Source organism: Bombina bombina, chromosome 12 (assembly GCF_027579735.1).
Source record: "Bombina bombina isolate aBomBom1 chromosome 12, aBomBom1.pri, whole genome shotgun sequence".
NCBI lineage: Eukaryota > Metazoa > Chordata > Amphibia > Anura > Bombinatoridae > Bombina > Bombina bombina.
In genome coordinates this window covers 130,571,147-130,586,245 of record NC_069510.1, presented here as the reverse complement: position 1 = coordinate 130,586,245, position 15,099 = coordinate 130,571,147, and the positions used below count along the sequence as shown (strand labels likewise).

The 15,099-nt window shown below is 40.9% G+C and overlaps 1 protein-coding gene across 1 annotated transcript in view; it reads left to right on the top strand.

The window, feature by feature from the left end:
- Positions 1 to 15,099, top strand: part of FIBCD1 (fibrinogen C domain containing 1) — a 198,688-nt gene that overhangs the window by 76,906 nt on the left and 106,683 nt on the right. Inside the window, exon 3 of the mRNA XM_053696244.1 lies at positions 9,478 to 9,945. Within this exon, the coding sequence (XP_053552219.1) occupies positions 9,478 to 9,945 (468 nt within the window). The remainder of the gene's footprint in view (positions 1 to 9,477; positions 9,946 to 15,099) is intronic.

Genomic DNA, 15,099 nt, shown 5'->3' with positions numbered 1-15,099 from the left:
ACAGCACAAGGAGCGGAAGGGATCCTACATACATAGGAGACAGCACAAGGAGCGGAAGGGATCCTACATACAGAGGAGACAGAACAAGGAGCGGAAGGGATCCTACATACATAGGAGACAGCACAAGGAGCGGAAGGGATCCTACATACATAGGAGACAGCACAAGGAGCGGAAGGGATCCTACATACATAGGAGACAGCATAAGGAGCGGAAGGGATCCTACATACATAGGAGACAGCACAAGGAGCGGAAGGGATCCTACATACAGAGGAGACAGAACAAGGAGCGGAAGGGATCCTACATACAGAGGAGAGAGCACAAGGAGCGGATGGGATCCTACATACATAGGAGACAGAACAAGGAGCAGAAGGGATCCTACATACAGAGGAGACAGCACAAGGAGCGGAAGGGCTCCTACATACATAGGAGACAGCACAAGGAGCGGAAGGGCTCCTACATACATAGGAGACAGCACAAGGAGCGGAAGGGCTCCCACATACATAGGAGACAGTACAAGGAGCGGAAGGGATCCTACATACAGAGGAGAGAGCACAAGGAGTGAAAGGGATCCTACATACATACATAGGAGACAGCACAAGGAGCGGATGGGCTCCTATATACATAGGAGACAGAACAAGGCTCCTACATACATACATAGGAGACAGCACAAGGAGCGGAAGGGATCCCACATACATAGGAGACAGCACAAGGAGCGGAAGGGATCCCACATACATACACAGGAGACAGCACAAGGATCAGAAGGGCTCCTACATACATACATAGGAGACAGCACAAGGAGCAGAAGGGCTCCTACATACATACATAGGAGACAGCACAAGGAGCAGAAGGGCTCCTACATACATACAGAGGAGACAGCACAAGGAGCGGAAGGGCTCCTACATACATAGGAGACAGCACAAGGAGCGGAAGGGCTCCTACATACATAGGAGACAGCACAAGGAGCGGAAGGGATCCTACATACAGAGGAGAGAGCACAAGGAGTGAAAGGGATCCTACATACATAGGAGACAGCACAAGGAGCGGAATTGCTCTTACATACATAGGAGACAGCACAAGGAGCGGAATGGATCCTACATACAGAGGAGACAGAACAAGGAGCGGAAGGGATCCTACATACATAGGAGACAGCACAAGGAGCGGAAGGGATCCTACATACATAGGAGACAGCACAAGGAGCGGAAGGGATCCTACATACATAGGAGACAGCATAAGGAGCGGAAGGGATCCTACATACATAGGAGACAGCACAAGGAGCGGAAGGGATCCTACATACAGAGGAGACAGAACAAGGAGCGGAAGGGATCCTACATACAGAGGAGAGAGCACAAGGAGCGGATGGGATCCTACATACATAGGAGACAGAACAAGGAGCAGAAGGGATCCTACATACATAGGAGACAGAACAAGGAGCAGAAGGGATCCTACATACATAGGAGACAGAACAAGGAGCAGAAGGGATCCTACATACAGAGGAGACAGCACAAGGAGCGGAAGGGCTCCTACATACATAGGAGACAGAACAAGGAGCGGAAGGGATCCTACATACATAGGAGACAGAACAAGGAGCAGAAGGGATCCTACATACATAGGAGACAGAACAAGGAGCAGAAGGGATCCTACATACAGAGGAGACAGCACAAGGAGCGGAAGGGCTCCTACATACATAGGAGACAGCACAAGGAGCGGAAGGGCTCCTACATACATAGGAGACAGCACAAGGAGCGGAAGGGATCCTACATACAGAGGAGAGAGCACAAGGAGTGAAAGGGATCCTACATACATAGGAGACAGCACAAGGAGCGGAATTGCTCTTACATACATAGGAGACAGCACAAGAAGCGGAATGGATCCTACATACAGAGGAGACAGAACAAGGAGCGGAAGGGATCCTACATACATAGGAGACAGCACAAGGAGCGGAAGGGATCCTACATACATAGGAGACAGCACAAGGAGCGGAAGGGATCCTACATACATAGGAGACAGCACAAGGAGCGGAAGGGATCCTACATACATAGGAGACAGCACAAGGAGCGGAATGGATCCTACATACAGAGGAGACAGAACAAGGAGCGGAAGGGATCCTACATACATAGGAGACAGCACAAGGAGCGGAAGGGATCCTACATACAGAGGAGACAGAACAAGGAGCGGAAGGGATCCTACATACATAGGAGACAGCACAAGGAGCGGAAGGGATCCTACATACATAGGAGACAGCACAAGGAGCGGAAGGGATCCTACATACAGAGGAGACAGAACAAGGAGCGGAAGGGATCCTACATACATAGGAGACAGCACAAGGAGCGGAAGGGATCCTACATACATAGGAGACAGCACAAGGAGCGGAAGGGATCCTACATACATAGGAGACAGCATAAGGAGCGGAAGGGATCCTACATACATAGGAGACAGCACAAGGAGCGGAAGGGATCCTACATACAGAGGAGACAGAACAAGGAGCGGAAGGGATCCTACATACAGAGGAGAGAGCACAAGGAGCGGATGGGATCCTACATACATAGGAGACAGAACAAGGAGCAGAAGGGATCCTACATACAGAGGAGACAGCACAAGGAGCGGAAGGGCTCCTACATACATAGGAGACAGCACAAGGAGCGGAAGGGCTCCTACATACATAGGAGACAGCACAAGGAGCGGAAGGGCTCCCACATACATAGGAGACAGTACAAGGAGCGGAAGGGATCCTACATACAGAGGAGAGAGCACAAGGAGTGAAAGGGATCCTACATACATACATAGGAGACAGCACAAGGAGCGGATGGGCTCCTATATACATAGGAGACAGAACAAGGCTCCTACATACATACATAGGAGACAGCACAAGGAGCGGAAGGGATCCCACATACATAGGAGACAGCACAAGGAGCGGAAGGGATCCCACATACATACACAGGAGACAGCACAAGGATCAGAAGGGCTCCTACATACATACATAGGAGACAGCACAAGGAGCAGAAGGGCTCCTACATACATACATAGGAGACAGCACAAGGAGCAGAAGGGCTCCTACATACATACATAGGAGACAGCACAAGGAGCAGAAGGGCTCCTACATACATACATAGGAGACAGCACAAGGAGCAGAAGGGCTCCTACATACATACATAGGAGACAGCACAAGGAGCAGAAGGGCTCCTACATACATACATACATACATACATACATACATAGGAGACAGCACAAGGAGCGGATGGGCTCCTACATACATAAGAGACAGCACAAGGAGCAGAGGGGCTCCTACATACATATATAGGAGATATCACAAGGAGCGGGTGGGCTCCTACATACATAGGAGACAGCACAAGGAGCGGATGGGCTCCTAGATACATAGGAGACAGAACAAGTTGCAGAAGGTCTCCTACATACATAGGAGACAGAACAAGTTGCAGAAGGGCTCCTACATATATAGGAGACAGAACAAGTAGCAGAAGGGCTCCTACATACATACAAAGGAGACAGCACAAGGAGCGGAGGGGCTCCTACATACATAGGAGACAGCACAAGGAGCGGATTGGCTCCTATATACATAAGAGACAGTACAAGGAGCGGATAGGCTGCTACATACATAAGAGACAGTACAAGGAGCAGAAGCTGTCTCCTACATACATAGGAGACAGCACAAGTAGGGGAAGGGCTCCTACATACATAGGTAGTAAAGGGAGACAGCACTGGGGGTGAGGGAGACATGTGGGAAACTGCACAGAAAAGTAAGATAGAGGCATGAATCAATGGAACTCAGACAGGGAACACAACAACAGAGAAGGTGTACTGAAGAGAGTGACCAAATAAAGAGACAGCCATGAAATAAGTGAGTAAGACACAGGTATGAGATAGAGTAACTGACTGCAGGAGAGGGCAGTGTAAGAGACAAGTTCGAGTACATAAGAAGAAGAACTGATCTTCGAAACAGTTCCATTTCCAACAACAGGCAAACAGGTCAGCCAAGAATGATGAACTCTACTCTTCCTTTATCTAACAGCCAAAGATAATGAGCTCTACTCTTCATTTTCAGATAAAGATTTCTGAGCATCAGCTGTTATTGTCAGAGCAGTTTTCCAGGATCACAATACCAAAATGGTCCTGCAGCCACTAACACCTCAAGCTTGTGATCGTTACCTACCGAAAACAACACTAAACTGTTATGTGCTGTGTGAATCGTTGCAGTGTAAAAACCACATGCACAGTGTCAACAACAAGCAAAATGGCAGTTTTGTGTGGTTTAGCTATTACCTCTCAGGTTGAAGGGTCCGAATGTTGAATGATAACTTTTTTGTCTAGTGACGCTAATATGTGACGTGTGTTTAATTGACCTGTTGTGCTGCTCCAAAACCATAGAGATATGTGTGTGTCTTTTTAAAGGATTTAAGCAGGGGCATTATTGGGCATGTGTGCTTGTTAGATTATAACTGGCTATTTTTAATTAGGGTAAAAGTGCTAACTATTCATGTTTAAACATTAAATGATAAAGCAGGAAGGGTTTGTATCTGTATGGCAAAGTTGTTTCCTAATGTTGTCCAATATAGCACGGTCATCTTATTGTATATGGCACATGGGCAAGACCAATGAAAAATTTTGGGGTACTCAGTAATACATTAAAGCCAAAAGAATCTGAAAAGAAACAAAGCGCAACAAGATTCAAGAGTAGTATAATGGTATGGAACATACAATGCTGCAGCGTTGCACTTACAATGTTAAAAAACGTTAATTGCATACCGTCACATAAATTACATCAAAGGCACAAGAAGTACCGTATAAATATTTTTCCTCAGATTGGTGTCCACAGTCAGCGTCTCTCTACGCTAAACTGGCGACTGACTTCCATACGACCTGCGTATTGCTGATGCCGGATAGTTTTTCTTCACTGTTCCAGAAAGTGTGTGTTTGACGTCAATTGGCTACGGGTCCTCACATCATCGAAAAAAAACTCAATACGTTTCAACCGCTATCTTGCGGTCTTTCTCAAGAGGGTAAATGATCTGATTAACCAAAGGCGTGATTCTTTTTAAATATCCATATATATGCCCTTCTAATTGGTTCAAACTCGGCACATAGATCAGTGTCTTTCATATTCATTACCACCTCACAACCAACTGAACCATCCTATCTAACTTTGAAACAAAACAGAACAACATGTTAAAAACATTAACATTAAAAATAAATATGTGCACTAACTGAATTAATAAATGTTAAAAACCAATTACATCATAAATTTCATTATTAAAATGAATTTTGATAACATTTCATAGGTTTTAATGGGTTGCACTCAGTATATATTTCTAAAAAAACAGTTAAAGTAAATATAAGAAGAATTAACCTCTTGGTAAAAGCAGATTTGATAGTATAAATTATATATTTGAGATTTTGAACTTCACAGTACAATAGTCTGTCTCAATTGAGATTGGAATAATGTAATGTAATGTTACACTATCTTATATTATCTTCATAAATAGATTCCATTCTGTGTCATTTTAGCCAATGCATTATCATTATATTTACATAAAGGGCACATTGGATATTTAAAGAGAATCACGCCTTTTGATAATCAGATCATTTACCCCCTTGAGAAAGACTGCACAATAGTGGCTGAAACGCGTTGAGTTTTTTTGGCTGAAGTGAGGACCCGTAGCCATTTGATGTCACACACACACTTTCTGGATCAGTGAAGAAAAACTATCCGGCATCAGAGATATGCAGGTCGTATGGACGTCAGCCGACAGTGAACACTGATCAGAGGAAATTTTTTTATACGGGACTTCTTGTGCCTTTGATGTATTATATGTGATGATATGCAATTAACGTTTTTTAACATTGTAAGTGTAACTCTGTAGCGTTGTATGTTCCATATACTACTCTTGAATCTGGTTGCGCTTTGCTTCTTTTCAGATTCTTGTGGCTTCTACCCTACACCAGGTGGTTTGAAGGACACTATTTGTGAAATTAGAGATTAGAGATCCATATTCTCATAATTTGACCGATACTGGGTATTGGTGAGATCATTACTATTGTTTTATCTTTCTTGGCTATTGATAGTTAAAATCATTCAGTGATAGTATTGTGTTATTTTTTAATATAACTATTGTGTAAAATATCTGATACATTTCTATTCAATTTCTAACAGGTTGGATACGACCGGCTATTTGTATATATATTTTTTGCATATTTTTTACTTAATCTGACTTTACACTGATTGTGATTAGCTCTCCTAACTGGGTTAGTAGCGCTGGTTGATTTTTCTTACTCCAGTAATACATTGAAAAATGTTTTGTCAGGGGCTTAGAAAATCCTTTTAGCTGTGGAATTGGATAAGTAAAAAATGGCCGCCCTGTAAATGTGTTCTTAAGTAGTGATGTCGCGAACAGTTCGCCGGAGAACAGTTCCCGGCAAACATAGCTTGTTCGCGTTCGCCGCTGTGGGCGAACATATGCGATGTTCGATCCGCCCCCTATTCGTCATCATTGAGGAAACTTTTACCCTGTATCTCACAGCCTTCAGACACATTTGAGCCAATCAGCAGCAGACACTCCCTCACAGACCCTCCCAGCTCCTGGGCAGCAGCCATTTTAGATTCATTACGATCCTGCTTTCTTAGTGAGAGGAGCTTTAGTGTTGCTGCTGCTGACAGTATAAGGAAATAGATAGCTAGGCTAGTGTATTCAGTGTCCACTACAGTCCTGAAGGACTCATCTAATCTCTGCTGTAAGGACAGCACCCCATAAATCCCTTTTTAGGGCTAGAACTTCAGTCGTTTTTTGTTTTTTTTTATTTGTAATTTTATTTGCATTTGCCTGCCTGTCAGCCTGTGTGTGAATCTTACAGCATATACTGTGATTAGTGCCACCACTGATATCTGCTTAACATTAGTGTAAATTTAAACAACAAAACTTTTAAATCATTTTACTAGTGTAATCTAATTTCATTTTCTATCAATTCTGTGTGTCAGGCCCACAGCATATACTGTGGTTAATTGCTCTGTGCCAGCCACCACTCATATGTGTGTCAGGCCCACATCATATAGTGTGATTAATAGCTCTTTTTTCCACCACTTATATCTGGTGTAACATTAGTGTAATTTTTTTTTTTAATTTTTTTTTACATCAGTCCTCTTCTAGTGTTATTTAATTTTAGTTGCCAGGCCAGCCTGGCTGCCATTAGTGCCAGCCTGTGTGTCAGGCTGCCAGCATATACTGTGCCTACTTCCATCCTCAGTGCCAGTCCACCACTCCTATCTGGTGTAACATTAGTTTAAATTTTGTAAAATAAAACTTTTACATCAGTCTTCTAGTGTTATTTAATTTTAGTTGCCAGGCCAGCCTGCCACTAGTGCCAGCCTGTGTGTCAGGCTGCCAGCACATACTGTGCCTACTTCTATCCTGAGTGCCATCACTCCTATCTGTTGTAACATTAGTGTAACTTTTTTTAAAAAAAATTTTTTACATCAGTCTGCTATTGTTATTTAATTGCAGTTGCCTGTCTGCCAGCGTGTGTGCCAGGCCCACTTTCCAACTAGTGCCACGAATCATATTTGTTATAACAGTAGTGTAAATATTTTAAATAAAAACTTTTTTGACTGTGAATCATCAGTCTGCTAGTGCAATTGAATTGCAGTTGCCTGCCTGCCAGCGTGTGTGCCAGGCCCACTTGCCAACTAGTGCCACCAATCATATTTGTTATAACAGTATTGTAAATATTTAAAATAAAAACTTTTTTGACTGAGAAACATCAGTCATCTAGTGTAATCTAATTGCAGTTGCCTGCCTGCCAGCGTGTGTGCCAGGCCCACTTGCCAACTAGTGCCACCAATCATATTTGTTATAACAGTATTGTAAATATTTAAAATAAAAACTTTTTTGACTGAGAAACATCAGTCTGCTAGTGTAATCTAATTGAAGTTGCCTTCAATGTATCTATCTATCTATCTATCAAATCTATCTATCTCGTGGTTGTGCAAATGGACTGTTTGCGGTTGTTTACACGGGGAGTTTGGTCTGTCACTGTGAAGCGGGCGTAACCCTTACACTACCTGATCGATACAACCTCATACCTGATGTTTTAAAGCACGTTATTCCAAACAATTTAGGAATGTTAGGTGATTTAGGCCCTTTATGGGTTAAAACCAGACTCTGCATCAACTATGTCATTTTCTGTGGGAGTTTTGCCATGGATCCCCCTCCGGCATGCCACAGTCCAGGAGTTAGTCCCCTTGAAGCAACTTTTCCATCACTATTGTGGCCAGAAAGAGTCCTTGTGGGTTTTAAAGTTCGCCTGCCTATTGAAGTCATGGGGGTTCGCCCGGTTCACCAGTTCGCGAACATTTGCGGAAGTTCGAGTCCGCCGTTCGCGAACCTAAATTTTTAGGTTCGCGACATCACTATTCTTAAGTTTTAAGAATTTGTGATCAGCCAGAACAGGACTGGCACATACCAAGTATGGGGCCATATTTTACCATAATGATAATGAAAAAGGTTCAGCCAAAAACAATAAAACGGCTAATGGTGATCAGGTTGGAAGCCAATTACATGCCGATAATGATAATTAACCTCACTCTATGTTATGATAATGTTATGTTTCTTATAATACAGTTCTGGTGAACTGCTGGAGCAATGCCGTCCCCTGCAGATTTGCGGCCAACCGGCCGGAGCAGGGGGTGTCAATCAACCCGGTCGTATTCGATCGGGTTGATTTCTGTCCGCCGCCTCAGAGCAGGCAGACAGGTTATGGAGCAGCGGTCTTTAGGGCATCAAGCTCCATACGGCGCTTGTTAAATATGCCCCAAAGGATTAATCTATGTGTCTTACCTAAAGCTGCAGGGTTTTTCAGCAGTATCTGTAATTTATATCAATTTCACAATCTGTACTCTTATTTCTAGTTCTCCAAGCATAACATTTATTAACTTTCTACTTTCAATTTGTATTCTGTAAAAATGAGGTTTTATAAATTATGGAAATAGATTTTAAAAGCTGATCATAATTAAGTTTGTGCTTCTGGTGCCTGCTCTGCCGAAAGTAAATAACTGCAAGTAGATCAGAGAGTGTTTCACCTGACTTTTTATGAATCAGGGGCAATCATTTGTTTCAGATATAAACACTGCCCAGCACGTGATCTGTTGTCCATATTTAACCTTTCTCAATATTTATTTCTAGTAGAACATTCTGTGTATTTCCGGATTATGTTTTGAAGATAGTAGCACTGCAGTTAATTAGGAATAGACTAATTACAAATTAAAGATATATTTTTAGTCTATGTAAACCATTTGCCAGTTTAAGCCCTTTTATCATAATGATATGTTCAGACAAGAACTATGGTACCTTCAAAGTAAGAACATTTAGAAGAGCAGTCATTTAATAGATTTCCTTTCAAAACAGAAAATAAATCTGAACATCAAATGCTGTCAGAAATGATAAAGAACCTAATGTTTTTTTTTCCATCCTACAGAGAACAAGCTGTGGTTACATCCTTTGCACAGTGCTGCTATCCGTTGCCGTCCTCCTCGCTGTAACAGTAACGGGAGCTGTCCTGTTTATGAACCACTACCATGCTCCATCCACTGAACCGCCACCAGTCATCACCACCAACATGGAAGATCCCAATGCTCTGGTGACAATTGAAAGAGCAGACAGCTCCCACATTAGCATCTTTATTGACCCCAACTGCCCGGACCCGTTCCCTCGACTGGAGGGACTGCAGTCTTCCCTGCTCTCTGCCCTTGCTGATCACGACTCTGAGCAGAAGGTGGCAGGAGGTCAGGAGCGGGCTCTGCTTGCCGGGTTAGCTGACCAAGTTGCTCAGTTGGTATCACAAGTGTCTAGGCAGCGGGCAGACTGGGAGACCCTACGGAAGGGACAGAATGGAATTGGAGCAGAACTGGATGCCCTGCAGAGTGAGCAAGGGAGACTCATACAGGTATGTGTTATTACTCTTTATCATTGGAGCATATAAATAATGGGATATTAAAGAGTAGAGTTTCAGTTACTCTGCATGGGACTGTAAAGGTTGACTTTGAGGTGTCCTGTGCATTGTGTTCATTACACTTTGGTAGCATATGCAATGACAGAGGCACTTACCGCTAATCTCCATGTAAGATGGAGTTCTTATGGATCTCCTGTCTTAGCCTTTTGCACCGATTAAAGGGGCATATGTGGCTGATAAAAACAGCATCAGACAATTCTGGTAAATGTGCTTTAAAGGAAGTCTGATCTTACCTCCTGTACCTGCTAGAAGGTTGTGAGAACGATGATATAAATCAGACATCCCTCTTTCAAAGTAGGGTTCTCATATCCCCTGCAATGTAGGTGCGTATTAAAGGGACACTATTTTTATACTTTATTTTTTTATTTCAGGATTCAGATAGAGCAGCAATTTTAAGCAACTTTCTCATTTACTCCTATTATCGATTTTTATTTGTTCCCTTGCTATCTTTATTTGAAAAAGCAGGAATCTAAAGTAAGGAGCCGGCCCATTTTTGTACCTGGGTTGTGCTTGCTGATTGGTGGCTAAACATATCCACCAATTAGCAAGTGCTATCCAGGGTGCTAAACCAAAAATGGCCCAGTGTTCTGGGAAAATGGCGAACTTGTGAAAACAGCGAATTACATCAGTTCCTGTGACGTGGCATCAGCTGTTTCACAAATTTTGCCCGTAATGCGCATGCATGGTAGCGTCATTACATACCTGGCCGCATTCCTGGACCCTTACCTTAGATTCCTGCTTTTTCAAATAAAGATAGCAAGAGAACTAATAAAAATTGATAATAGGAGTAAATTAGAAAGTTGCTTAAAATTGCTGCTCTATCTGAATCATGAAATAAATAAATTTGATTTAGTGTTCCTTTAAGAAAAGTAATTCTATGCAAAGCGAGACACCAAGAAGTTATTTTATGGAGAGTGAAGGTCAGATCTTGGATATTGTGGAGGCTCAATCTACACTTTGCATTACATATAGAGTCATGACACCCCTCCATATGAAAGAGAGGTTGCACACATCTGCTGGGGTAGTAATGAACTCATGCAGAACTAGGTACTGTGGATGTTTAACATGGTCAGCACGATGTTTCTGTAAATTAAACTAAAAGAGACACTTACACCTAAATGAAACTCTTTATTCCCTTTCTTGACCTTGCAAATGAATGTTTCTGCTACGTCACTCGTGCTGCGAGGGCATTATCAGAGCAATTACAAATATTTCACACTATTCATCTTATTTTGGTGGATCCAACAATGTTAAAGAAGCTATAAACTCCCCTAACCATACAAATAAGTTGTAAAAACCTAACCATACAAATAAGTTGTAAAAACCTATCATTTAAAAGAGGGCTGTCCCAACTTTCAAAGAGAGGGTTTCATGTTGTCAGATCAAAAGTAATAAAATCACCTGCCCAACTATGTTATGTTTGGGACACTGCTTATACAGTAAATGCAATGATGGTGATATCCTGAAAAGGGGGGAATATGGTTAAGAATAAAAACCTGTGACATTTTATGGCTGATTTATTGCAGCTATTTCATGGTGTTTTCCCATCACACGTTTGATCTGCAGTGTAAAGCCAAGAATCCATTGTAAGATTTTGTATGGTTAGGGTTTGTTATTGCTCCTAATTCACTACAAAAAGTGCAAAATGACTAAAGAAATGTTATCTTATTATTTACAGTTATTCCTTTTTATTGAAATCCATAGATTTTAAATCTTTAATTGTGGTGATTCAGGTCGGTGAATTGATGCTAAATGTAGAACATTTTAAATTGCATTGTTTAGAAAAAACGACTTCGGATTTGCCATGCATGTTATAAAACAATGAGCATAAACCTTTTCTCTAATGCTCGTGCGTGATCTATGTTTTAAAAGTCCAGCCCTGCAGATTAGATGTTCCTTGTTTTTAGGCTACTAAATTATGTATCAGGTTTTGCCTTTGTTTACAGTGGGATAACTGCTGTGGTTTTTTTAGCCTTCAATATATAAAGCTATTTCCTATTCATTGTACATTAGAGAGAAACACCATGGATTCATCTTAAAGGGATAGAAAGGTCAAAATGGAAATGTGCATTTCAATGGGAAATAGAAACACTTTTGCAATATACTTTCATTTGCAACAATGCTTCTAGTAAAAGATATTACTGTTTTTCTGCGTCATACGCACATATCCTGTGAGGGCCGTGCACCCGTATTTAACCACCACGCTTTCTTAGAGAGTCAGCAGTAGCTTCTATAACACAAATTACAGCTTCACAGAAGCAATATACACCATCACCAGCTCTCTTTGTTTAAATACTGATGCCCAGGCACTCACAGGATATGTGCGTATGCCGCAGAAATTCAGTAATTACTTTTACTAGAAGCATTTTTGCTACTGCAAAAAAAATTATATTGCACACTTCAATTTTGACATTTCTATCCCTTTAAGATGATTGCTTAGCTTGAATGTGCACCACTGCTTAAAAATGGTGTGCCAAAGTCTTATGAGCCAATATAACTCTATCAATGGCTGATAATGCTGTACTTTCATAGCACCGGAACTTAGACCATTCATATAACAATAATGCAAACGTTCAACAATATAACATTCAGCTCTCAGAGTCAAAAGAAAACTCATCTGACATTATCCATGCGGTAAATACACCCCAACATAATGGTAAGCTGTAGTTGTAGGACCCGTTAGAGCTCACCAAACTGTATTTACCAAGTCAATAGATCTAGCTCTTCTATATCTGGATGAAACACCAGATCTTGAACCAAGGGGTTTGGATGTAGAGAGCAGGGTTTTTTCTACATCCATTCTCGCCAGAAGAGGTAGCCAGGGATGTCTCTACTAGTAGCACATAATTATCCCTGTTTTGTCTTGTTGAATTTCCCTTAGCTCCCAACCAATGAGCAGAGATAGAAGAACTGCATAACTAGTAAAGAGTAGTCTCTACTCACTTATGTAGAAAAAAGTGACTAATGTGAGTGATAAATGATAAATCAAAGCCATCGGCTCTGTCATTGTAGTCTTTGAAATGCTGAGTTAGGTGATGAAAGATGTATCTGTTAAAGCAATACGCTCATGGTTGCTGTCAACAGAGATTTAGTTTGTTCACATACATGTTCAGTGCCTGACGGTCTTCTACAGGTTGTCATGAACTCTCTGTCATTAGCAATTAGGAGCACATGAAAGCAGAATCCATGTTTGCATTACTGAGGTGGAATGATATTAAACGATTTGGCTTTGAAAATGAATCCATCACACAACATATATCAGAAATGGAGATGTGACAAGAACACTTGTGGCACAGTAAGCATCAGTAAAATAACTTTCTGATCACATTAAGTCGCCTACTGGAGAGTTCTGGGAGACAAAGTCATGCACTGAATTGATTTAAGTTAAGGCTGCATATTTGCTTCTATCACAACCACAGTTTTGTTTAAGGTCTCCGATATTGAGAGTGAATATTGCCTTTAGATATAGAATACCTTGAGAAGAAGCAAGATTTAAAATGTTAATGAATATCACCTTGATTTTGTGCTTCTTTAATTGTAAGGAAGAAACATACTTTCATTCCTAAGTACTTGGAAATCACAGAATCTACACATTAACCAAACAACATAACCTTAAAAGGCAACTGCAAATATTTGCTGCAGAACTAACTGCTATCCAGTTTTTTAACCAAAGTGCCCTTCTAGCAGCAGTAACTGCTATCAAGCCTTTAGCATTAAAGGGTCAGTCTAATCCAGAATTTTTATTATTTAAAAAGATAGATAATCCCTTTATTACCCATTCCCCATTTTGCACAACCAACACTGTTATAGTAAAATGTTTTACCTCTGTGATTACCTTGTATCTAAGCCTCTGCAGACTGCCCCCTTATCTCAGTTCTTTTGACAGATATGCATTTTAGCTAATCAATGCTGACTCTTAAATAACTCCACAGGAGTTTACACATTGTTATCTATATGACACACATGAACTAGCAATGTCTAATTGTCAAAAACTGTCAAAATGCACTGAGATAAGAGGCAGTTCAAGGACTTAGAAATTAGCATATGAGCATACCTAGGTTTAGCTTTCCACAATGAATACCAAGAGAGCAAAGCAAACGTAAAGAGAAAAGTAAATTGTATAAAAAAAATGTAAAATTGCATGTCCTATCTGAATCATAAAAATTTAATTTTGACTAGACTGTCCCTTTAAGCTTCACCAATGTCTGTGGTAGTTTCATTTTAAAGCATAAAAATGAAAACAAGAGAACATATGTTTGTAGACTGCTCCATCATGGCCTGTGACCGTACCCCTGCTATGAGACTTTTCATTAGGTCAACTGACCAGCACTTTAAGATTTGTCTCCATTTTTCTATTCATGGGATCTTAACATGCAGCAACACCATTAATTTGCGGTATCATTCATATATTTAGTGAATAACAGTAGAATAAAACATAAATTAAGTTTATCACAAACAAGTAAATGCTTTCCAGCTTTCCCTACTTTTCACCTTTATCACTTCTAACAAGGCAGTAGAAATAGGAAATCCAAGTCTATCAGTGCTCCCAGTCCAATCCATTAGGATCGAATACCAAAACATTATATGGCAGATTGGGTAATATTTGGATCCTACTTTATTAGATGAACTGCAGTTTTAATAAGTTAAATTGCTTGATACAACAGCATAGTTTAGTTAAGCACACAAAACGGCTGATAATCCAGTAGTAATGATTACTCCCTAATATGTCTGAATGCAAATTTCTACGTAAGCATTAAAGGGACATTAAACACTTCTTGCATTTGAGTAAAAACTGTGATTTGTCCCACACTCTCTAGAGTCTAGAGAGGCCAGAAATCTGTAACCTAGGTTTTCAAAATACTGCAAATAACCTAAACCAGCTCTTTGATTTGCAGGTTATAGAATTTGCTTTTTGGGCCCTCTGGCGAGTGAGACAAAACATAAAAACAAGAGGTGATTAAAGTGAGGGTAAATCATAGTGTTCAAAAAAATGTTAGGATTTAAGTTTAGCTTTCAACAAAGAATACCAAGAGAACAAAGCAGATTTGATAAATAAAGTACATTGGAAAGTTATTTAAAATTGCATGC